We start from the raw sequence: 26,810 nt of genomic DNA, 5'->3' as shown, positions 1-26,810 counted from the left end.
CTGTAACTATTCAAGTGTGCCATTTTATCTCCTGTCATCAAACTAGAGTCTCTCTTCCCTGAAAATCCAGCTACAAAGTTGGCTATATTGTTTGTTTTTGTTTTCTGTTAACTGTTAGGGGTAAAAGAAAAATATCATATCAATGTAAATTTGTTCACACAGGCTGTATGCTTGTGGTAAAAAGATATTTACATTGCAAATATCACCAGTCAGTGTCCGAAAGAATTTTCAAGTATAATCTGACTGGAATTTGTACTCTTAAAAGAGTCTTTTTCAGTCTTTGAAGAATTGGTTTGCTGATGAATATGTGATGACGTACACTTTTTCTAAATATGCATGTATTTTTTTTTACTTAAGCTTATAAAGGAGATTTTGCCAAAAAATAATAAGTCCATAATTTATTGATAATCTACAGCAATGTTTTCTTTGGATAATGTTCAATGTGGATATATGTTTTTGCTCCCACTTCTGATTTCATAGAAATCATATTCTTGTGCAACATGGTTGTGGGTCTCTGTCATTTTCCACTTTTATTGTTCTCATCCTCTTTCTGTCTTTTTCTCGAGGTATTTGATGAGTTTGTCATTAGAGTATAATATCCTCGGTTTCTTTGACATCTTAGATTCGTTGACACATCTCTTACTCATTCTTTTCCTCTTTGGTAATTCTTTCTGTTCACAGATTGCGCGCTAATCTGATTCATGGGAGTTACAACCTGATATAGGAAGGCGATTTCAGAGCACGTTTTAAGGACAAGAGTCAAGATGTCCAGCAACAAACTCCATTCAAAGGTAAAACTCCATTGTTATATCAAGTCACGGTATCAAATGTATCACACTGTTTGTGCGTACCTCACTGTCATTACCGCTCTCTATGGTATCCCATGATACTGGGAGACAAATGTTTTGTCCCATGTATCAGTTTTGATCGGCTGTCAAGTACAGACGATACAATTTGCAAGTTTGAGCTGTCTCCTGCCGAAGAGTGCAATTTTGTGTTTGGACAATTTCTGATGTGTTGACTCGTTCTACACGTGTGTGAGACTGTGCGTCAACATGCAGACAATCGATAAGGCGTCAACTAAAAGAATATTTATTGAAAGACGTGTTCAAACCTCTTGACAAAATTTTGATATCAGAGCTGGAGAGTCTTTATACCGGAGGTGCGTGTTGGTTTAGTCTGATGGTAATGATTTGTACATTACACAACTGTATATGGAAAAGGCTGGCCATGTACATGTACAAGGCACATTTTGTAATGGATCATATTAGCACCTGATTTTTTTTCCACCTAGCAAACATCTATCTGTCTTACGTATTGACAAAATCAATCTTCTATACCCCCTTATGATCATATAATTATTTTATTTCATAGAATTAAATTTTCAGTGAAGTCTCCACTTTAATATGTTGATAACAGATTTCAGAGTAAGATGGCCAAAAATGAGTGAAATTGAATTGAGATGCATGAGTGCAAAAAAAAAAGAAGAAGAAGAAGAAGAAGAAGAAGAAGAAAGATAATGGTATTTGTAAAAGATTTGATTATTTGTAGCTCACTGGAAGTGGATGCTACCAAAACGACAAATGAACAGCAGTCCAGTTGATGATGATTTGAATTCTTGCTCACTGTTAGAATATTACAGTGTCTGTCCATCTGCATTGTGATGTTCAAGATGAAAAGGAAAATGTTTTTGAAAGAAAGGTATGTCAGTCTATATCAGTGCATGAAAGTGACAAGTGAAAAGTACATGTACACTCTGGTAGCAGATTTGATGCAGAAGAATCAATGCCAATGAAAATGCTTGGTGAAAGAGGTGAAAGTGGCCATGAATAATATGAAAATTTATCAAATGCATAGTGCTGATCTGTGGTGCCAAGGCTGGATTTAAATACAGCTCCGACAAGGTGTTGTATTAAAAAAAAGAATAGTGTTCGTTCATTGTTGTTGTTGTTGTTGTCTCTGTGTTTGACCAGGAGAAGAGCGACGCCAGTCTGGAGTCTCAGGTGGAGGAGTTGCTCAAGCCTCCCGAAAAGCTCCCCCTGACTTCCAGCCCCTTGGATGGAGAGCCGGAAACAAACCTCCCCCACTTTGGGGAGAAGGACTACCAAAGTAAGCTCTTCATACTCCCGCTCGGTTTTCGTTTTTATAGTCACGTAAACGTCACATTATAATGAATTGTGACGTTTCCATGTTCGAGTGCACTTCCACTTCAAAGAGTACTGTATAAAAGAGGAAATTTTTCGGGAGTGGAAATCTTTGCACCTTCCACACGATGAGAAACTAGTGCTTTAATAAAAGCACGCAAATATTTTTGCTTGATTTATAGTTAAACTATTTAATACTTTGATTACACAGAACAAAAAAAAATCATCTTACCTGGCAAAGTACAAAACATTACCTATGTGAAAATTTCCACTTTTATAATAGTCTCCTAATTGTTATAGTATGAATCATGACATTTCAATGGCACTCCAAGTGCACTTTAGCTTTTATAGAGAGTACTGTAAAGGGGGAAATATTTGTGCAACATGAAGCTAACATGAAAATAAGTGTGCAGATTTTATGCTCATTGAATGTAACATTAGTAAATATAATAGTTGATTTCAAGGTAGGTATATTGTAGGTGCATAAATGCTGTGTTTGTAATGTTCTTCTCTTTCACTACTCCTGTAGCAAGAGTGAATGTGCTGTCGTAATGCAGATCAGTTTCAACCTTTTGCAGGAGTATAAAACCCTCAGCTTCCATCACAATGGTTTGCTATTTGAAGCACTTGCTTGTGACCATCCGTTAAATTAAAAGCATGCATCCCAGCAGGGATATTTCAGTCCTATTTGCTTCATTCATCTGCTCAAAGTTGTTAAAGTTCAATGTATGTTTATTAATGTTTCCCCAAATTCACTTACTGCCGAGTTCTCAGATGTATGTATCAGTATGTTATGAGAGGTTTCCTGCTGATTTTGTGTGATAGAGAAATATTCCAAAGATTATTGCTGGTTGTACTGTGTGTAGCAGAGGAGTTACTTTAACCCTGGATATGAAATTACTGTGCAGCGCTCAGTAACACAGATAAGTTATCACAGAATCAACTAGCTTAATTGATGTCAGCACCAATCAAGAACACTTGTCAAGAGCCTAATGTCTTTCATACTTTGTTCACATGTGATGCTCATTGACAAGCCAGTGAGCGATTAGTCGTTGTACCCCATACTTTTGTTGCTCCCCCCCCCCCCTTGCAGATTCCTGCAGAATATACACCTTATCTGACTCACGAAGAGAACATTTTATGTTGTGATTTCCGTTTAAAAAAATTGACATTATCACCCGAGTGCAGAATTTTCTATGATGGCATCTCTTGAAACCTTGAAACCTACATACCTTACCTGATACTCACACACATACTTTGCATTTTAATCGTAAAAGAAAACAAGACTTTGCCTTTATCTGTGTGTGGTCAACCCAATCCATGTACGAGCAGCATTTGAATCTAGGAGTTTTTGCCTTGGCCAAGGGTCACATTCTACATGTACTTGGCGATAAGATACCACAGAGCTAAGTGAGGAAAACAAAGTAATCCTGGAGATTGAGTAGCACACATGTTTGAGATAAACATTAAGTGAACTTGTAGTCAACTGAGTGTCATGGAGTTTCAGAGATAAACAATTCAAACAATGTTGGGCCAAGATAGACAAAACATCATCATTAGTGAGTACACTGTATTAGAGTCTGGATACTCTCACAGATTATTTTTTTTTAAATACCTCAATTTGTGTCCAGGATCACATTGGTAAAGATTATATAGCATAATGTTAACCTAATGAGGGCAAGCAAATTTTTCTATATCAACACATTTTACGTGAACACCTGTCCGAGTGTATTCAGGAACTACAATGTAGTCTTCAGTTGGTTAAAGGTATTATTTACCATTTGCAGATGAAATAAAAACCCTGATTTAGTGCTTCAAAAAGGTTCTAAAATGTGAGTTATGAATAGAAACAACCAATGTAAATATTTGAACAAGTATGATTAATTTTAAGTATTGTTAAATATAAAAAATGTGAACAATAGTTAAAATAAAAATGTTTCTAGACTATACCGTCTACAGCTACATGTATGGTTTAGTGAGAAAAATAATGATCTCCTTTCAATTCTAGGCTTTATTGCAAAATGTTCACATGTTAGGATGTTTTGTGATACAACTGACCTACACATAGCATCAAATGTGATATCTTGAACAGTTCTTAAATCACTGCTCTCAATGGTAAACTGTACATTTAGTTAGAAAAGGAAGAAATGGATGTGAAATGTACCTGATTCTTCCTCCAAAATCTAGGTCATCGGAGCGCAGAGTTCAAGGTCCAGCACCAGCTGGAGCCCTTGCCACCAAAATCGAAGAGCCACGGGAAACTCCTCGAACAACCGCAGACGATTCGCACGTCGCACTCCAACAAGAGCTTTGCTGAGGCCACAGAAGAGCTAATTACGAGCATCGCGGAAGAGAGCACGGCAGAGGCGGCGGATGCAGTGGATGGTAAAGAAAGGAGTGTGCCAAAGGTGAGCATTGACCCATCTCACTGCACAAATATGAATGCGTGGGACCACGCATTAGAGAATTTCATCTTAACAGGCTATGCAGGGCTCAACACTTACTTTTTATTCTCAGGCTGGCCAGTTCAGGCCGCTAATATCATAAAATCTGAAATTTTTGTGGCCCCCCCCCCCCCCCCCCCCAAAAAAAAAAAAAAAAAAAATCAATGTGAAACATTACAATCAATTCTAAATCATAATTGCCTGATAAGGCCACCCAAAGAAAGTTTTGTGACCGGGCATCAACTTTTGATGGCACTGGACCACTGGGCCACTGCTTATCTTGAGCCATGTTATGTCAGTTGCGATCTTTTTACACGTCAAGTTCCAATTACAGAGGATCTAAAAGGTTGTACATATACGCTCCTCTGTCGTTTGTGCTAGTACTACCAGAAAAAGGACTCCAATAATTATTAAACATGCTATATTAAAGTGATTGTCATTGTACTTTTATACTCCAGTCCATTGAGTTCAGCTGTGCAGTTTGTTGAACTTTAAAACGGGCTACATCTTGAATGAACAATGTGTAAAGGATTTTACATTGCGGTTGGGTTTGCAGTCACTGTTGTTGCCTGAGGAATAGGGGCGCCAAGGATGCTAGAAAGGATATTGTGCTGGACTGAAATTAGATTACTAGTGGCTCTGTATTTTTTTGTGATGCATGTACTCGTGAAAGTTTTGGCTGGACATTAACGTAAAATAGCATTGGCTTCAGAGTATTTAAGATGAAGACATCATAAAGATTTTAAGATACCAGCCAAATTGAAATAGGAAAACTGGGGGATTTGATTCAGAATTATTATTATTTTATTTTTTCTGTACAAGTGCTGAAGGAGGAGGAGATAAAATGGCTAGCCAAGAGTTTTGGGTAGATCAAATGATTTATTTGTGAAGTTGACTGAAAACAGAAAATACATGTATGCACAGATGTATACATTGTTGCCTTTGTGAATTCTTCAGTTTGGTGTTATGTGGAATGTGATAGTGGAATCCAAGGAAAGACATGGTTGGAGATAAAATCCACTGTGCATCTCAACTCTCTTGATAATCCCTGATGGGTTGCCATGGTTGCCATGGGTTGCCATGTTGGTTTTCCTCACAGAGATTAAAAACCTGTATTGCAATTATTTTCTTGTGGCTGTTTTTCTTGAAATTTATGGCGCTAATTGCACAATGTTCTGATGTTTCCCATTCTTTAACTTCGTATAGGAAGCCATAATTCCGATCATAGATATTTTCAGGTGTCCATATTTCCATATCAGTTTGTTTTGGTTGTTTTGTTTTTGTTTTCGGTGTGTGTGTGTGTGTGTTTGTTTATGTATGTGTGTTTTCAAACTGAAATGAGATTTTTGAATGATTTACGTGTCGGTTTTCAAAGAGATCGCGGCGTCTCACTAGGCAAGGCAGACGATATGCACGGATGGTACTGTATACTGTGGAAGCATGGGCCATGTTTGGAATGTTCAAATTATGCATGACCTTTTATGATCTATTTATTTCTCTTATTCATGACAATGTCATGAAAGATTGATGGTTAATTTCTGCCATTTGGGGCAGAAGAAAAGAATTTTGCATGGTTCAAGTTTTTATAGATGCACAGAGCACAGCATTAGGCATACACCCCTATAAATGCATTGGAGTGTCACTGAGACAGGGAGTTGCCAATTTGGGGGAAGGACATCAAGATGTGTTTTCCCCTTTAAATCAAGTTTGCCAATTTAAGATAAATGCAAGGCTGGTTTGCACTCTTATTAAGATATTCTCTGCACCGATTGCATGTTTGAATGAACTCTAAATATATCACTTTTGTTTTTTGTGTAGTGAGATTTCATGTGTGTCAAATCTTAAACCAAATTTAGTAATTGAAAGACATTTACTATCCATGATGTGGTATTGCTGCATCATATGTGACCCAGTTTATGCCCATTAAAATTTGTTCATTAAATAGAAGAAAGAAACAGGACTATGCTATCAGACAAACCATTTATAATTTTTAGTTTAATTTTGCAGAGTGTAAAAAAAACTACTGAAAAATAATGAGATTCAGTTCTATATCATCGAAGTTAAATGCATGATTTCTTGAGATTTAACAGCCATGTCACACGACGTTCATTACTCAGAAGCTGTACATGTAGAAAGTCTGAATTGTGAATATTGTGCTGGTAATACAATTGGATGTGCATTATAACAGGAAAAGAGAATGTGTAGAGGGCATGGAAAGCACCTTAATAGCAATAACATAGTCTCCATCTATCTTCAGGATCAGCAGACACCAAGGTTATATAATACTTATGTTTTCCAGATCTTGTGTATTGTGAGTGTGCATGCACACAGGATTTTAAGGGCACGAGTTAATGAAGGCATGGGACTATTAAAGCCACTGTGATAAATTCTATGTACACAGCATGACTGAAATTGGATTATGGTGCCCGATGCATTTGCCACTACAGTCCCCTTTTCTTTTTTTGATTGCCAATATTTATCATCAAAGAAATATTTTGAGGGCTAGGTTAAAGTACCTTCAACCCGTTTAGGACGAGTCCCGCGTATACTTGGGCAAGTGTCTATGGCAAGTGTCTATACATAACCCATCCTCAGTGGTTATGTTACAATGTCCGTCTACTTGAATGCAGATTGATTTATTTGCTGCATGTGCTTGTGAAAAGTTATTTTCTTCTATGCAACAAAAGTATGATTATGCAATGAAAGAGATTAGAATTTTCTTCCATGACAGAGTGAAAGTCAGTCGCATGGATCCGCCATCTTGACTGAATTGGATGCATTGAACACAACTGAAGCAGTTTGCTTTGCATCATGCAGAAAGATGCGACTGGGGAAAGGGGGAATACATTACTAGAGTCATTACCATCAGACAGGGAGTGTCAGAATGTTTCTAGAATATGCAGCAGCATTCTTTTCATAGCCCATTTCAGTTGAGGCATCAATCAGTGTATTTAGATTTTTTTATTTTTTATTTTTTTCTAAATGCAGGTGGTGTGCTGCAGTTCTGGCCATAATTCAGACAAAGAGAGAAGAGGGTAGAGCTTGTAAATTTGAATTTCAAGTTAAATCTACTTGTGTGACAAGCCTGGAATGTGAGAGCAGGGAGGCGTTAAGAGGAGTGGAATTTTTGTGCAATTTGTGCAAATTTATGCGAGTGCCTCTAAGTGCTGTCTTTTGTTGAAGCAAGTTTTCAACACCTGTGATAGAGCGCATAACTTTTCCACAGCATGTTGCATGGGTACTCTGTACAAGGGAGAGGTTCTTGTTTCTTCTCCTTCTCTGACACCACCTTGGCTACAAGACAGTCTCCTGTCCCGTGGTGTCTTTTCACGTTAGTGTCTGACTGAAATGACGCTCCGTTGACCCGTTCACTCATTGCAAATTTTGTCGCTCTCGCGTCTCTCTGTAGTTCACCATCGGGGAGGAGGAAGGTGGAGAAATCAGTGCCAACCGATCCGACAGCATCCTGGAAGACAAAGGCGGAGACGTTGATGCAGGGTCAAAGACCAAAGACAGGTGAGGGGTCATTACCATGGCAACAGCTTTTATTCGTGACCATTTGAGACGTCCAATTGTCAGTATAAACAGTGGCAGAAAACAAAAACTGAAGGATAGTGCCTAGACCTTGCTTTTTTTTTTCAAGGTTTTCAGACAAAATTCTGTATTAATTTGACTTTTGTTTGGATTCTTTTTTTTCTGATGGTTTGCATGTATGAGATAATTAGCACTTCCCGTTGTTATGTGTTGTGTATGTCAGTAGCATTTTAGCCATTAGTCAACACTAATCGTCGATACTCCATTCTAAGATACCAGTACTTCATAGCCTGAATTGAAAACAGCATCAGAAAAGTAAATGGCTTTGGAAATGTGCAGATATTGGGTTCTTCCAGTTCTAAAGAAATGCTGGTAGGGTCTTCAAAATTCATGCAGAGCTTTGAGTCTCTCCATGTACTGTATCAGCATTTTTAGCAGTTATTTGTATCCTGCAGATGTTAAGACCATGCTAATTTGATACCGTGTCTCTTAGATTTACTGGGCTTGGCCATTTTTTTTAGTGCAAGCCAAGATATTCATACATGTACACTGTAGCACAGCAAATGTTTGTGCATTACACTGGCCCACATTTGATGGGGTGTAGAATGTAACATGCAGAGTGCTTTTTCGACACCACCTTCTAGACTTTGGCCGAAAGTTTGTTAACATTGGGGAGCAGCAATGAAAATTGCTGCTTGATTGTTGTCAAATTTAATTGCAAGTCATATTTAGTGATATGATTTTTACTATGTAGATCCATGCTTCACCTTTGGAACCAACAATGTCTTCAACTGTATTGAAATCCTGGAAGAGCATAAAGAAATATATGATTTTTATGTACATACAGATCCTACCTTGAATCTAAGGTTTTGAGTACCTTGTTACTGTGGTAATGTAAATAAAGGGGGGTTTAATGAATTTGTACAGATGTACGTGTATGATGTCGCACTGTGCATGTTTGAATGTCCCATCTTACAAATGTAAGTTGCTTTTGCTTAAAATGTCAGGGACGTGGTTTTTTTATCAGATAAACTAGAAAGTAATGACTTATGATGTTACTATTTTTGTATCTATTGATTGATCATATTTGTTTTAACTTCCGCCCCCTTCACCTACCTCTCTCCACCCCCGGTCTGGATCCCATGAACACCTCCACCACCACCACCAGAGTAATGAGTTCAGGTGTTACTATTTTTTGTATCTATTGATTAATCATATTTGTTTTAACTTCCACCACTTCCCCTCCCCCACCCCCCAGGTCTGGATCCCATAAACACCGCCACCACCACCACCATCATCACCACCACTCCCACGGTAAGAACAAGCGCTCGATGACCTCTGACCCCACCGAGCGGCTCCGCCAGGGCAGCGATGTCAACCTCAAGATGCAAGACATCTCCATCCGCATCGGGGGCGACTCGGATGAGGATGAGGAGATGAATCCTGCCATCCGTGAGACCATGGCAGGTGAGGAAGAAAAGAGTTAGAGGGAGATAAAGATAGATAGATAGATAGATAGATAGATAGATAGATAGATAGATAGATAGATAAATAGATGGATGGATGGATAGATAGATAGATAGATTGATGGATGGATAGATAGATAGATAGATAAATAGATAGATTATAGATAGATAAATAGATAGATAAATAGATAGATGGATGGATAGATAGATAAATAGATAGATAGATTGATGGATGGATAGATAGATAGATAGATAGATAGATTGATGGATAGATAAATAGATAGATAAATAGATAGATAAATAGATAGATTGATGGATGGATAGATGGATAGATAGATAGATAGATTGATGGATAGATAAATAGATAGATAGATAAATAGATAGATAGATAGATAGATAGATAGATTGATGGATAGATAAATAGATACATAGATAAATAGATACATAGATAAATAGATACATAGATAGATAGATAGATAAATAGATAGATAGATAAATAGATAGATAGATAGATAAATAGATAGATAAATAGATAGATAGATAGATAGATAAATAAATAAATAGATAGATAGATAGATAGATAGATAGATAAATAGATAAATAGATAGATAGATAGATAGATAGATAGATAGATTGATGGATAGATAAATGAATCTGTGCACGTTGCATTCATGTCAGGATGATTTAATGTTTTTTGCATGCTGCTAAATTCGTGAACAGCACCTGACTCGCAAAATTCACGACAGTGAAACCTCATGAAATATATGGCATATACAGTAGAGATATTTATCTCATTTGACGCTGTATGCTTACGCTGTATATGACTGCAATTTTGTCTGCACTCTCATACCCTGAAAGGGGGTCAACAGAGTTGAAAATTCAGCATATCCCAACTCAACTTGAGTATTCATTTTCAGGTCAACTATCAACCATTCAAGTTGGTTCCTATGATTTTCAGCTGGTAGTCATGCACGTGTTCCAAACTGCTGTATCCCCTGCGATTGACAAAATTTGTCATTTTGTTTTTTGTGGACAGTCCATCGCCTCGGGGACATGTCGGGCGGAGGGCGCCACCACCACTCATCACACAGGCACAGTGTGAGCTCCTTCGTCCATGTCAGGGGGCGGGGCAGCTCCTCAGCCGGCCAGATGGAGAAAAAGAAGAAGAAGAAAGAATACGACCATCGCCCCCACGAGGTGAGCTGCCATCCCACTTGAACCAGACAACTGTATAATGACCCTCTCACAAAACAAACCAGCAAACAAACAAACAAAATAAAGGCAAAGAGTTGACATATGCACTCAGTAAAGTCTGACACTTTATCTCAAATGCACTCTTGATGCACTTGTTTTTGTTCGCACACTGTGACGTCTGTCAAAAAAGTGACAGCACTTCTCGTGAAAGAGATTAATAAAATGAGTGAAGTGAATTGGGCATCACTTTTGCATACTCCCATGCAGCTCTTTCCATGTAGTCAACGCATTCTATTCATTCTTGCAAGAACCACCTCATATGAAAAGAGATGGCCCCTGACACGTTGTTTCACTTTTCGTGGATGTTTGCTTGAAAAGTGCTCAAAAAATTTTTGCTTGAACCTTGGATGTGACTCCAGGTCTTTGTGGAGCTGGACGAGTTGTACAAGGAGGAGGGACACGAGATGCAGTGGAAGGAGAAAGCTCGCTGGATCAAGTACGAGGAGGACGTCGAGGAGGGGGCTCAGAGGTGGGGCAAGCCCCATGTCGCCTCCCTCTCCTTCCACAGCCTGGTGGAGCTCAGACAGTACCTGGAGCATGGTGAGGAGAAATGATGAGGACAATGGTGATGGTGATGGTGGTGGTGGTGGTGGTGGTGGTGATGATGATGATGGTGATGGTGATGACGGTGATGATGGTGATGGTGATGGTGATGGTGATGATGATGATGATGATGATGGTGGTGGTGATGGTGGTGGTGGTGGTGATTGTGTTGAAGAAAGTGATAGCGATACCATGATGCATGATGATTGAGCTGATGATGACAGTGATGGTGATTGTGATGATAGCAATGATGCTGGTTAGGATAGTGATAGCAGTGACAGTGATGATGTGATAATGATGATATTGGTCGTGATGATGATATTGATGTTGAAATCAGTTGGGATGATGATGATGATGATGATTATGATTATGATATTGATAATGATGTAAATGTAGTGATAGGAGTGGTTATTGTAATGCCACTAAAGTGTAGCCATAGATGATGAAAACGGTCATAATGATGATTGTTATGTGGAATTTTAGCAATGTTTGTTATGGAATGAAGGTACAATGTGGTGATGGTTTTAAAAACTGAGCTCACAGTTGACGGGGAGCAAATGATGAAAATGATGATGATGATGATGATGATCGTGATTGTGTTAATGATGGTGAAATTCTTGATTGTTAGTGTGATGATATTGATAATATTTGTCCCAGAACAACAAAGAGACTATGAACAGCAAAGTCTTCTGTTTTGCTCTGCTGGTCGGTGTTCTAAAAGTTTTCACTCTTGATCCTCAGCTACTGCTATCTTTGACTTGGAGGAGTCAAACCTTTCCAACATCTTCCACCGTGTCGTCGACAACATGATCATTGCCGATCAGATTCGGGAGGAGCACCGCGGTGACATCATGAGGGCCCTTCTCCTCAAGCACAAGTAAGACCCTGATCCAGAGAGTGACTGCATGTGTAAGGATAGTGGGAAGGCTGTACTTTTTAGTCCCACATGTGCAAAATAATGTGGGGGAAATTGGAAATCAATAGCTACTAAATAGTGCTTGCCTGGATTTACTCTCTATTGGCACATTCATAATGGCTTGCTCGAATGAATTGCTTGAAGTGAGAAGATTCTGTTTAAACTATTTAAACATTCGCCAAATTCACAAATACATTTCATGTCATATCTTTTATGTACAAGATTGTGTTGGTGTGTATGTTAGTGTAAAACGTTCATGGATGTGTACAATAACTGGGATCTGTATTTGTGCAAATTACATAGTCCTCACCTATATTCATGATACTTTATAGTCACATTAGCCAACGTATTCACAATAAAGCTGAGTGAAGTGCAGTGCAAAAACAACATATTATATCCATAATCAAGTCATTTTATTCTGCAGCATTCATATCTAGAAGTGAGGGAGTTAATGAACAAATATTTAATGTGTTCGTGGTGTATATCTTATTTATCCTTTCATAGTACTGTTGACCATTCTAGGATGACAAGATCATTAAGTCATCATTAGGATCATAAAAGACGGGACAAAATGTAAAGACTTCTTTCTTTTTAATGTTTATATGAAAAGTACATTCCACATATTCAGGCTTGTATGATTGTGCTCGCGTGAGATAAATTTGAAACTTTTTGACATGTTGCACATGGGCCCAGAGAAAATTTATCTCTTGCAAATTAAAGGTTCATGGCATTTTTTTTTTTTTGTTGTGCAAATTAGCTCATGAATGTATCATCATAATGTAAATGCCCTTTCCACTTTACATAATCACACTTTGTCCCAAAGAATAGATCCTTCATCTTTCAAACTGCCTCTTATGCGCACAACACAATATAACTTAGATATTAGAGCATTGAAGCTACAAACTGCCTGGGAAATAAGAAAAGTAGCAGACACCGCAATATTCATTTGAAAGGCGGTGGAGTTTGAGATCAGCTTAGTGCTTTCCCTCTTGCGATTTTGCCAGACGTAATTTACTTCCTCAAAACCAGAAGATGCGAGACATATTTAGCACAATCACCACATATGATGCTTGTCATTAAAGTTGAGATCTTTTTACATAGAGTGGCAGCTTTTCTTTTCGCTTGTTCTTAGAGTGGCAATTTGTTTTTTCATCCATTTTACCCTCGTCACAGTTCACAACATAGAAATTACGATACAGGAACCTTCTGAATATATCACGTGTGAATATTTGCGAATGTGTGATGCATTGCTTGAGTGTTGAAATGATCAGCTTAGATATGCACACACCTATTTTTTTTTCTTCTTCTTCCCAAGAATGGCAGTGTCAAAAGTTTTCTGCTCATTTGTGCACATCCATCTCAACTGCTTTAGTTGTAAACTCGTGTGCAGTATTTGTACCCAGCAAAAAATAAGAGTTATGTGCAAAAGCTGAATTTGTATATTTTCATGTGTGGCTACGTGTGATGCAGTTTGTGTGAAGCAAAAAAAAATAGTGAATACAGCTTGTAATGTCCATTTTGCTAGCATATTCAACATATATCTCGTTTTGTAAGTCATCCACAATCCACAACGGCAAGTGAAAGCTGAAAAATAGTTTGTAACGCTGTCATCACCCCATCCCACCCCCTTGAATGTAGACACGTGAATGAACACTCTGGAGGCATTTTGCGCAACTTCTCCACCATCTCGCTCGGATCCGTGGACGACAAGAAGGGAGACAGGTACACGTTTCCGTGGGAACGACTGCCAGGGATGACACTAATATTAACAACATTTGCAACCTGGGCGTTGCACCTGCACTCGTGTTTCTTATGCTTCTCTGCCACGAGTGACGATAAGATTACCCCCGAAGATGCACTCCTGCACAAAAAAGACATAGAGCCAAAACACCTTTTCTGAGTGAATGGATGTACATGCATTTTTCAAACCCTGCACTAACCCTGTTCACCTGCATATGTGTGACGTGTTTACAGGTCTAAGTGTTGCATTTTGTCATTGGTAGCCCCCCTCTTATGTAAGGTCATCAAATCAAAGTTGAGAAAAAAAGATGAAAGAAACAAGAATATGAAAAGATCAGTTAATGCCATTATTGGCATCATTTTAATAACTTGGAATTCTGTATTAGCTTCCTTTGGAGCCCAGCTCATCGATGAAAATTGTAAACTGAGACTTCATTTTGTTTTGTTTTTTTCTCTGTTTGCATGAGACCTAGATCAAAACCCCTGTAAAAATGATTCATTACAATTTGTAATAAATTAAGAAGCATGACTATCAAAACAAAAATCACTTTTTCACTCTCAAATTTAAAATTCAAAATAAAGATTAAATCCCAGTAGAAAAAGTTTAGTGGGACAGTGCATTTGAGACTAACATTGTGCGAAATATTGCAGTATTTGTAGTTTGTTTTTATCATCGTATATCCTTCCTATTTATATCACAATCATGCTAATGTAATCCTGAAAAAAGAAGCCAATGCCTCTTGCATGTAAGATACTGTTATAGATTGTCCAGCATTTATTTTGGGTAGAGAATGTTGGATCTTGATCATAACAAAACCCAGTTTGTGTTGCTCGATGATATATATTCACAAAATTCACCAAAAATGTTTTTCATTGATCATACAACTCTGTTATATGTATATCATCTCTTGCCTTACCCACTAATGTATCAGATTTGTGGGTCTTGTGTTATATGGCTGATGAATTGTTGTACAGCCTGTTTTGTAGCAACAATGTTCATGGTATGATATCAAACCTATAATATACAACCCCGTATGTTACTCTCATGTCGTGACATTTGAGATTACATCATATATTTGTTTCATCTACGTGATTGGGCATGATAGCATGAGCAGATGCTTGTATTGGGCAGAGTGGTAAATAATCAATTCTTTGTTTCTTCCTAGTTCTTCCATTAAACTGTTGTATGTTTCATTGCTTCACAGGCATAATGAGAAACACCATCACCACTCTGGTATTCTGAAGAATCTGTCATCCATCAGTCTCACCGGGCATGGCCACAGTCATCAAAAGGTCAGCGGTCATTATGGCGCTCTAACAGAACATTGCTCAGCTGGGCTCAAACCAGCGCCATTTGATCGCAAAGCACACACTACTTGAACGAGTCACATCTATTCCTGTGCAGTTAAGAAGTAGAGTTGCCAACTAGAATTTTGTGTGTATGTGTGTGTGATTACATTTTTGTTACAATACTAAGAGTGTTTTTTGCCATGATAGAAAAAAAGTGAAAATGCTTGTTTAAGTGAAAAATATTTTTTTCTGCAATTTGTTTGAGCATCACAGTATGTGCAAAATTTTACATAACTGAAGAACTGTCAGTTACTCATAGTCTATCTGTAAGTTATGCATCTTTATGTTATGTTTATTTTTTTTTCTTTGCACTTGCTTTAAAAACTTTTTGTGGTACACTCTTGGCACACCTCTCATACCATGATTTTTTGTTTGCATGCTAAATCAGCAGCAGGGGTCTGACGTCACTCTGCCGATGCTGGTGACCGATGGTTCGACTCCAGCCAACGGCAACACCGACAGCAAGGGCTCGACGGCAACACCATCCGGCTTCAAGTCCACGCCCTCCTCGACGTCGCTGACCCGCCTGGCCCGCCGCCTGGACCACCAGCGCATCGAGGGCATCATGCGCAAGATCCCCGAGGATGCCGAGGTCACCTCGGCCCTGGTCGGCGAGGTGGACTTCCTGGACACTCCTGCCGTCTCCTTCGTGCGTCTGGCCGAGGGCGCCGTGCTGGACAACTTCTCCGAGGTGCCCATCCCCGTCCGCTTCCTCTTTGTCATGCTGGTGCCGACGTCGTCGCAGATCAACTACCACGAGCTCGGGCGCTCCTTCTCCACGCTTATGTCAAATGACGTGAGTAGCTTTGCTCGCTAAGGGGCATTAGATGATTTTCCCCAATACTTTTTTCGAAAATATATCTCTGAGCTTCAAAAAGCCAAAGATAAATGGCTGCTAATGCTACATTTATGTCCTGTTTCCGGCAGCCATGGCAGCCTCGTTTGTCCGAAGCGTAGTATGCCATGGGTAGATGGGATATTCTCCTCAGCCTTCCCTCCGCATTCTAGTCTTGTGCATTCCAGTCCTTCCTCTAGTGAGCATGTAGCTATCAGATGTCATTCTCATGATGTCTGGTCATGCTAGACTACATGTCGTCGCTGGGGCGACAAGACCTCGTATGTACAAAATGGCAAATGTTCAGGAGAGCAAAAAACATGGCAGCCAAAGCACTGTATCAAATGGGAGAGCCTTTCCTTTGGCATGCCATGGTGGCTTCATTTTGGGGGTAAGACAGCTAGGATTTGGACAGGACATCACTTAACCAGTTATCTGACCATCAATCCAAATTTCACAGAAATTTCAGATACGAGGTCTTGTTGCCCCCATCGACGATATATTTCCCATCGCGTCCCATTGCAGACCACCTCCAAGTTTTGTTTTATGGCCTACTAGGTTTCTCATTAGCACCATGACTGCGATGGCAATTTTTTTTTTTTTTGACAGTTAGAAGTCTGACACGGCATTCTAGGCAATCAAGGCTTGCATGTTTGCCTATCCCATCCCACACATTGTCTCACGTCCGTCCCATTTTGTCCACGGTGGCCTGCAGTGGGACTGTTGTGGCCATCGGGAACATGGTGTGAATGTACAATTACTCCCACACTTTGTATATCCTTTGAGAACCTCGTGCATGAATCCTGGAACTGTTGGAAGTTACCGAAACATCATCTCTCCTCTGCATGTTTTTTTTTCATTTGAATTTTATCGCTGCAGCACTTCCATCAAGCGGCGTACACGGCGGAGACGATGCGGGACCTGCTGACTGCCATGAACACCTTCATCGACCACACCATCGTGCTGCCGCCCGGCGACTGGGACCGCGAGCTGCTCCTGCCCGTCTTGCGCATGCAGAACGAGAAGATGAAGAAGATGCGAGCGGAGCAGCAACTGCTGGAAGAAGCCGAAGAGTTGGACGGCGATCTGAGGATCATCGATCCTAGTAAGTTTTGGAAAAGATAAAAGAGATGATGCCCCCATCCCCCATCTGAAGGAGATGCAAGAGGTCGTTTCAAAAAATACAAGTTGAAGTAGTTTTCTTTTTTTCAGAATTTCTTGGAAATTTAGGTGGCAGATTATTTTTTCAGTCTTATGTTAGCCAAACCTATTGTAAGGTTGTAAAGTGCCAGCAGATGTTTCCTTGATTTCAAGTGGACAACTGCATTGCCAGGATTTGAAGATATTGGATTGGAAGACGTCACTCAAATGCCTGACTGATGTTTGATTTGAAACCAGTAGTGATGAACAATTTCCTCAGCCCAAATTGTCTGTGTTTGCTCTGTTTGCTGCCATTATTTGTTTGCTCTATTTTGGCGATTGCAGTCAGTCGATATATGAGTTGACCAATGTTTGCACATCTATTTATTTTTTTATCCAGCCTCGAAGAAGAGACCGCCGAAGCGATACCCCGACCCTCTCAAGCGAACGGGCAAGATCTTCGGCGGTCTGATCAACGACATCTGCCGCCGCTACCCCCACTACTGGTCGGACATCAAGGACGGGCTGAACTTCCAGTGCATCGCTGCCTTCTTCTTCATCTACTTTGCCGCCCTCTCACCGGCCATCACGTTCGGCGGTCTCATGGGTAAGACACAACGTCTGTTGAAATGTTGGATGGGGGGGGGGGGGGGGGGGGGGGCGCGTGTATTGTCATGGGTGGGGTTGTTGAAAGTTAATCAATAGGGCGAGTTATCACATTTTGTAAAAGATGTAGGTCTGTTGTTAGTTACCAACGCAAGCTTGTACGTGACTTCATCTCACATTTCAATGTATAACATCGTTGAGATATAGCCAAGAGAGATTAAACATAATTCCGCAGATCTGCGGCGTATCAAGAATTTAAATCAGTAGGGAAATTTGCAAAGCGCTCAGTGGTATCGATATGAGAGCATAACTTACAGTTGATTGTAGAATACAAGATTGCTGAAAGATTCTGAAAAGATGTCATGACATTTAAACTGTTTATTGTTGATTAGTGATCTAGTTCAGTCGAAGAATAAAGAGTGGTATAAGAAAAACTGTAGGCAATCATCATGGCTTTTAAGTGGACAAAGAATAGTGTCTCCAGGAGGAAGAAAGGAAGGCTGGAAGAAAAAAAAAAATAGGCCAGTCGCAGTTTTTCTGGTAAAGAAACCAAGTGCATAAATGCCAACAAATCTAATCTGCATTATGTCGTTCGTGGCATACTCGAGTGAAAATTGTCTTCTGCTGGTTTTTCTGGCATTGCACAGCATCATTGTGACCTCACAGTTATCAGAGGCGACATTGATTTTATGATTTCTCTCCCACCCCAACAAAGCTGACAAGACTGAGAACTGGATAGGCGTGTCCGAGACCATCATCGCTACGGCGATTTGCGGCTGCTTCTTCGCAATCTTCTCCGGACAGCCCCTGACGATTATAGGCGTGACTGGTCCCATTCTAGTCTTCGAAGAGAATCTCTACTCGGTAAGATAGAGCATGCCTTGGGAATTTCTAATTGCTGACAAGGACATAACTGCAAACAAAGATTTTACAATTGTCCCCTTGCATGAATTTTCAACACATTCAGAGTGTAAATGGCAAAAAAAAAAAAAAAGGAATGAGTTAAACATGTTGAAGTAACCCAGGACACATCTGGATACAAATGATGATGGTTATTTTTTCATATAGCGCATTTCACACTTATTATTTTATGAATAGTTTCAACGCGCTTTACGGACTATTATTACAGATAACCTAAGACAGATATACATAGATCCTGCAAGACATGAATGTAAGAATAAGGCACTGTGGATGTGAAAAGTAGCTGAAATGAGGGATATAGAAATACCAAAACATGAAAGCGTTACACCTCTGTAGAAAAAAAAAAATACATGTGCAGACATTAGAGAATGAAAGATCATGCCACTATGTGTTATGTACTGTTGAGACATATTTTTGTGCGTTGCCATTTCAGTTCTGTGTAGCGCAGGGCATCGAGTATCTGCCGTTCCGCGTTTGGGTCGGAATGTGGCTCTTCGTCATCATTGTCGTCATGGTAGCGTTTGAGGGCAGTGTGCTGGTCCAGTACTTCACACGGTTCACGGAAGAGATCTTCGCCTTTCTCATTGGGCTCATCTTCATCTACGAAGTCTTCAACAAACTCTACAGGGTGAGTAAGCTATCTAATACTGTAAAAGTGGAAATTTTTCGCGGTGTTGAAATTTTTGCGCATTTCGCGCAACCAGTAACTAGCACAAAAATAAAAGCATGCGAATATTTTTGCTTGTCATATGTTCCAGTAGTAGACGTTTTGATCCCGCGGAATTAAAAACACGCGAAACTCTTCTAACCCCACGAAAATATCCGCTTTTACAGTAGACAAGTTCTGTAGTGTATTCAGATAATAATCATGTTTTGTTCACAAATGTTGCCCATAACACCCACAAAGTTTGCTGGAGGCTTGCCCTACATAGCAACAGCTCGGTGATTTTTCTGCCTGTGAAACTTGGTAGGGGGGAGCAGGTGAATGAAATGCTTTGTTACTCGACTGTAGTAAAAGAAACATCCATAGAATGTAATAAACTACTCTCTTCCTTTTTTTGGGGGGGGGGGGGCGTGGGGAGGAGAATTGTTGCCTAGTTGAGCATTTGCAGATTAAAGGAATGTATTCTCATTAGTTGTGCAAACATGTGATGTATGTCATGACTTATTGATAACTTATTCATTTATTAATGTATTCATCTATCTTGAATCAGTTATGTTCAGATGGTGATCCTTAAAGCTAGTATCTCACCAACGGAGATGTCTCCGCGACGTCTCCAACTTATCAGTCGCAGCAGTCGCAGAGACGTCTCCAACATAAAATGTCTTGCGGTCTCACCAAGGAGACGTCTCTGAGACGAGGCGGAGATGTCTCTGCAACTAGCAAAATCTAGAGTCGCAAACTAGTCGCAAACTAGTTTCAAGCCCGGTGAGATACCCCTTTCCCTCAATGATAAGCTACCTTCGAGGATAAGCTACCTTCGAGGATAAGCTCTGTGGGGCGCCAAGTGTTACACAGTCGATTTTGTCATGAAATTAACCATGCGACACTTGACGCTGAATGTAACCTATGTATTTGTGCATTTCATGTATTCATTCATGTGTTCATTTGTGTTTTTACGGTCAATTCCGACAGATCTTCAAGGTGCATCCTCTCCTCCCCGACTACTGCCCCATATCAATGACCGACAGCATGGGCAATTACACAGACATGTGGACTGAGACGTATGAGGCAAATTCAACCAGCTTCATGACGGTCCTAGGAATGAATATCACTGATGGTATGTGGAACAATTGTGTACATTCTTTGAAAATATGAGACTGTGTGAGAAAACTTTGACATTATTTCAAATATCCCCCAAATGCAGGGGGAAAAAATGAAAACTTCCAGCAGACATGATAACTACCGGTACAGTAGCCAATTACAAGAAAATAGTTCTATTTAAATGGATGTGCAAAAGTTTCCTTGTCTCAAAAAACAAACAAACAAACAAACTTGTGAAAGAAAACGTAACTCCACTCTATATACAATAGAAAAGGAAGAGGAGAGAAAGTGAGTGTCTGTACTGATCAGTATCTGTGCCTGAGTGACTTTTTTGTTCAAGGGACAGTTGTTTCATGTCCTGCTAAATCCTGGAAACGTGTAGTCTTGAAAACTGAGGAGGAATTATGGCTTCCTTTTTTTTTTTTTTTTTGAAGTATTGGTAGAGGAATTGTTGAAAGAATTGCTGGAAATTAAGGTAGCCTTCAATGTAAGGAAACACAAAGGACTCATGTACAGTCATGAATAAAATGATACAGCTATGATGGCAAGTTGCAAATGTTTTTTGAGTGAAAAAAAAAAGAAAATTGGTAGGAAGGATGTACTTTTGAAAAAAAAAATATTGTCACAAATGTCTTGGGTGTAATTATAAGGACTACACTGATTTTTCCAGTTTGTTTTTAGATCATTTTTGTAAGCATTTGGTGAGTTGCCAATTTTGTGACAGATCTTACAATTGGCCCCACCCTTTGTCTTGACCTCCAGGGGGAGTCTGCGCATCTGCAAAGGTCATGGTCGAGAGACAGCCGAACACCGCCCTCCTGTCCACCATCCTCACGCTCGGCACGTTCTTCCTTGCCTACTTCCTCCGCAAGTTCCGCCAGGGCCGCTTTCTCGGGAAGAGCGTGAGTGACCCGCCCCCTTTCATGGGGTTTCTTTTTTTCATGCACTTTTGCATCTGCCCTATGTACATGTACTCTCTGTATGTCCCATTGATTCATGATTGTTGGGTTCTGTGAGTTATAGGAGAATTACACCTAATATTTTTACGTGGATTGAGTGAATGCAGCAATATTAGTAGAACATGGTAGTGAAAGTTTTAGGACAATTGGACAATCTGTTCAAAAGTTACAAATTTTTGAAGTTTCGGCATCGCCTTTGCTGGATGAGAAGACTACAACAGGTAGGTTTTGTTCCCCTAATTAAAGTGTAAGTCCACTCCCTGATTGAGAGTAGCATAGAGCATTCAGCATGGTAGAAGTTTCCTCGAAAGTGGCCCTAGAATGAGAAAGTTATGGAATTCAAGTCTCTCACATTTTTACAAACTAGTGATTTAGTAGCAATGAAATATGCAAATGAGATGAGGTAGTAGTGATGTCATGACCTCACAAGTCTCTGTTTGACCATTATTTGTTTTATCACTCATTCAGGCAAGGAAGATGATTGGAGACTTTGGAATCCCCATCTCCATCTTGGTCTTTGTGATCGTCGACTTCCTGATCAAGGCAGTTTACACTCAGGTGAGGTTTTTTTTTTCTCTCTCACAAGGGTGGTCGCCTACGTCCATTCTTCCCCCGTCTTGTTTAGCCCTTTCTTGAATGTTCCTAAATAATGGGTAACTGCTAAGATATCTTGTTGGATGAAGCAGGCTAGTAGTGGCGAACTTTGAGTGCTAAAAATGCAATTTTCCATTGACTTTTTCTTATAGGCCAGTGACTTACTTTTAAAACCCGCTTTGGTGGTAAGCATTTTGGTTATTGTATCTACTATAGAAAAGATGGTTGAATGATACTAGAGAAGAGTTTTAAAAGTAGTACATTCAGAAAGTTAAGAAATAACATCTAATTTTGTCTGCGATTGTCACAGCACATGATGTGTACAGTGGTGGGGTTCAATGAACTTCATTCAGTTTATAAGGCATGATGATATCAGAAAGATATATTTGGAGACTTCTTTGCTGTAAAGATATTACACTGTCAAGAGATAAAGCTAATCATCAGTTGAAAGTAATGTATGATCACAAAGTTGTGTGTTTCCAGTTGGGTATCACACATGAAGACTTGAAGGACCCTTCCTCTATTCGTTGAGATGCCTTAATGTCTTCTTTCCCATTGATGCGGTTGCCATAGAAACTGGACATGCCTGATGGCCTGAAGCCTTCGGACGTCTGCAAGAGGGGCTGGTTTGTCAACCCGCTGGGCATCGAGAAGCCGCTGAACATTGGGCTGATGTTTGCTGCCGCCATCCCAGCACTTTTGGCCTTCATCCTGATGTACATGGAGACTTTGATTACTGGGTGAGTGTCTGTCCACACTTTGAAAGAAAATAAGAAAGCATAGAATAGCCTCCACAAATATGGAGGATCCTGCAATCAGTGATTGTCAACAGCATCTGACATACCGGTATTCATGTCTTCAATGATTTGGCAATGGTTTCTGTGGTTTTTGTTTTTGTTAATCACTGAAATTTTACAAAAAGTATTAGACAAGTTGGGTGTAAATCATAGCTGATGTTGCTACAGAGTGATGTTCTATTTGCTATATGTTTGTGAATTGGTGAAATTATTTGCTATCTGTGCCATCATTCTGCAGCCTCATCATCAACAAGAAAGATAATCGTCTCAAGAAGGGGTCCGGCTACCATCTGGACATGTTCCTCCTTGGCATCATGGCGGTGTTCAACGGCCTGATGGGATTGCCGCTAGTCTGGGCGGCCACCGTCCGCTCGGTGACCCACATCGGGGCCCTGTCGGTCTTCAGCAAGAGCCACGCCCCTGGAGAGAAGCCACGCCTCATCAAGATCCTGGAGCAGAGACTGACCGGCCTGTTCATCCACATCGTCATCGGTAAGTGAGACCAGTGGGAGTGGTGGTGCAATATCTCCATGGCAACGGGATGCATGGTCCTCATGCCATAATGTATTTGTGTTTGTACGGTGGCAAAGTGTGAGTAGAATTAGGGATATTTCATAAGCAAAGCCCAAATCTCCCAAGTCTTGTTGTAGTTCGCCAGCATTTCAAGCTGCCTTTGAGGGTCATTGTTCTCCTTTGAACTGGTATTTTTTGTTTAAATGTATGTGTTCATGCATCTCATGAGCTTGTCTTTGTATCCTTACAAGGATAATACAATGTTCTAAAGGAGTTGCAGGGCTGTGGATTTAACGCTGATTTACTCTTAAGGTCTTCTGTTGCAGTATATATTAGTCGGCATCTAAATCATCTGATCAAAACCTTGAATGAGAAAGCACCGTTTTCTATGAGTGTGTACATTGTATATATGTGTGTTTATATGTGAATCTACAGAAGTGAATGCAGTGGGCCAAATTTTCCAGTGAGCCAAAGGTTATTGACTCATCAAGTTTCTAATTCAACCCTCCAACATCTCTTTTTTCCTGGCACACCCCATCCCCCACCCCCAATCCTCTTCCAAACAGGTGCATCTATCGCCATGGCGCCCCTCCTCCGACAAGTCCCCCTGGCTGTCCTCTTCGGAGTCTTCCTCTACATGGGGGTCAGCTCGCTGAACGGAATCCAGATGGTGGAGAGGAGCAGTCTTCTCTTCATGCCAGTCAAGCATCACCCAGATTCTCGCTATGTCAGAGAGGTAAATTCAAAGCCATTCATCCCCTGTCATCGCATTTCTGTAGTTAAGAATGCCTGAAGGCAGCAGCCAAGTCTCATACTTTGAGAGGAATTGAAGTTTTCTTGGATGTGTTACCAATTTGAGAGTGATATATAGATTTAGCAGTTCAGAATCTTTTGAAAATCATGCAACCAAACCAACAATTGTACAACAAAACAAAAAAACAACAGCAAAAGGATCAAAGATATGAGAGAATTTCTACTCTGCTGTACGAAACTCTACCAGTGAATAATATTAACCATAGTGAAAAGATGCAGCACTGTAACACAGAAATTTGGTAACTTGGATTTTATGAGTTAATGAGTCCTGTTCTTCTGGCCCTCCCCTTTCAACCCCACCTGACCACGCCCACCCACTCGCCCCATAGGTGCGTACGTGGAGGATGCACGTCTTCACTGTCATCCAGCTGCTCTGCCTCGGGGTGCTCTGGATCATCAAGCTGACGCCGGCTGCCCTCTGCTTCTCCTTCTTCCTCATCCTCCTCGTCCCAATCCGCCAGCAGCTCAAGCGCATCTTCACCAAGCACGAACTGGAGGCGGTAAGTTTGTTATGATGATGATGATAACGATGATGATAATAGTGATTATGATGTGATAATAATGATAATGATGATGTGATGATGATTATGATGATGTGATGACGATAATGATGACGATGATGATGATGATGATGATGATGATGATGATGATGATGATGATGAATGATAATGAGTTTGCTGTAATGATTAGTTTGTCATGATGATAATGATGATGTGATGGTGCAATTAGGCAATGATGATGATGATGATGATAATGATGATGAGTTTGCTCTGATGATGATAAGTTTGCTGTGATGGTGATGATGATGATGATGATGATGCTGATGCTGATGATGATGATGCGATGATGATGATAATGAGCATGATGCGATGTTGATGGTGATGATAATTGGTCTTCTTTATCCAGTGTTGCCATAGCACTGCTCTTCCAGAGGGCCATGCCATTATCATTACCCTAGCATTGCCAGGTACCCATGCATACACGTGGGTGGAGAGGTACATGATGAGTTATAAAATCATAGGCACTTGATGGGATTTAAACTTAGGACATCCAATTGAAAGGTCAAGAGTCTTAATCCACTCTGCCACAGTGCCCCCTGCCCTTCCATCTACAGAAAGGACAGCCCACATACGATGTAATTAATCAAAACTTTACAAGTTCATAACTTTACTAAAGGATTGTCTGATTTTTCGTTAACTTTCACAGAGTGTTTCGATATCCTTTCTCTATTCGCTGAATGGAGCAGTTACTCCTTGTTGCACAAAACTTATTTCAGTAAAACGTGTTATGCACCAAAAGTGTAGGACAGAAATAAGGAATTCAGACATTTGTAGTGTTGAGAGGAAAATGTTCTACTTTTGTGCATGATCACGGAAGAGTTGTTTGAACATCATTAACATCTGAAACAAGTCAAATCTATTATCAATGAATATGCTCTGCTACTTTTTTCTTTCCAAACAGCTGGACTGTGATGAAGTTGATGCAGGGGAGGATGAAGACGATGAGTACCAGACCGTTCACATGCCTCAGTAGAACAAACAAGTGGACAAACAGGTGGACAAGTCATCGTCCAGTTGGATGGTCAGAGAGAGGAATGTAGCATTTGGGTGAAGCAAGGCTCTTGCCTCAAACATCTGTCTTGGAGCACTAATGTCCATTTTGAGAAGGAAAGGGATGGAGAGAACACGAGTGAATAATAAACACTGAAAGAACAAGAGGCTGGCCAACTAGTTCAGAGTGTTGATGTCAACTTGTGCTTTATAGAACTGTGTGCAGCGTTACCTGTTGGGTATTTCTGTGAAAGGGAAAATGTACTAATGGAAGGTTTTGGTGGCACTTAGGGCCATCCTGCAAGGTGCTTCCCACCTTGGAATTTTTGTCGACTCTACTGAAATATTTTGAACCAAAGAATCTCATACCAAGGATGTTCAACTCAAACTGCTTCTTCATGAATCAAAACCAGCTCTTGGCACTCTATGCTTGTCCAGTGCAAATTACTTTAATGAGAGTGTAGAATGAGACAACGTAGGAGTCCTTATCTGTGAAGATATATAATTCTGTTGAAGGCAGGGAACATAGAATCACCACAAAGCCATTCCTATTGACAAAAGTACTTTTCCTTCTTGCATTCTGCTATGCTTTCAGTACTTTCAACAAGGTGCAAACCCCAAACTTATAAATTGTGCATTCAGACATTGTCTGATTTTTTTTTGTCTAAGGAGTTTAAAGGAAAACAACAATTTCTTTTCTTTTCCAGAGATTTTTACCATTTTACCATTGCACTTATTACCTTTCTTGCATTTAGAATTGTACCCCCCCCCCCCAAAAAAAAAAGTTATCGTAGATGGCATCATTCTAAAAGGTCATTGTTTTCTGTTCATAGATTATGGTTGCATCGTGGCAGGATTTTTCTTTTTGTAACAGCTATTGATGGTAGAAATCCCTTTCGATATTCATTTGTTAATCAGGAAAACTT

General features: G+C 40.0%; 1 protein-coding gene across 1 annotated transcript; it reads left to right on the top strand.

The window, feature by feature from the left end:
• The first annotated feature begins 694 nt into the window (after positions 1 to 694).
• Positions 695 to 26,582, top strand: LOC139718466 (band 3 anion transport protein-like). The gene is made up of 23 exons (XM_071629937.1): positions 695 to 791; positions 1,974 to 2,109; positions 4,332 to 4,552; positions 7,998 to 8,104; positions 9,381 to 9,589; positions 10,625 to 10,785; positions 11,202 to 11,382; positions 12,127 to 12,262; positions 13,940 to 14,023; positions 15,247 to 15,334; positions 15,783 to 16,187; positions 17,106 to 17,331; positions 17,767 to 17,973; positions 18,688 to 18,836; positions 19,327 to 19,521; positions 20,530 to 20,674; positions 21,421 to 21,560; positions 22,086 to 22,175; positions 22,785 to 22,951; positions 23,247 to 23,500; positions 24,088 to 24,257; positions 24,664 to 24,834; positions 25,796 to 26,582. Exons 1-23 carry the CDS (start codon positions 765 to 767, stop codon positions 25,865 to 25,867), a joined length of 3,741 nt encoding a protein of 1,246 aa, XP_071486038.1. The 5' UTR covers positions 695 to 764; the 3' UTR covers positions 25,868 to 26,582.
• The last annotated feature ends 228 nt before the right edge of the window (positions 26,583 to 26,810 follow it).

This window comes from Diadema antillarum, unplaced genomic scaffold (genome assembly GCF_040938485.1).
Source record: "Diadema antillarum isolate AM-2024a unplaced genomic scaffold, OU_Dant_1.0 scf00000095, whole genome shotgun sequence".
NCBI classification, from domain to species: Eukaryota; Metazoa; Echinodermata; class Echinoidea; order Diadematoida; family Diadematidae; genus Diadema; species Diadema antillarum.
The sequence above is the reverse complement of the archived record's forward strand: the minus strand, read 5'-3'. Positions and strand labels throughout refer to the sequence as shown.

Coding starts and splice junctions, on each gene's coding strand:
- LOC139718466 (XM_071629937.1), top strand. CDS start 765: ATGTCCAGCAACAAACTCCATTCAAAG. Junction 11,383..12,126: donor CAGACAGTACCTGGAGCATG/GTGAGGAGAAAT, acceptor CTTGATCCTCAG/CTACTGCTATCTTTGACTTG. Junction 19,522..20,529: donor TCTTCAACAAACTCTACAGG/GTGAGTAAGCTA, acceptor CAATTCCGACAG/ATCTTCAAGGTGCATCCTCT.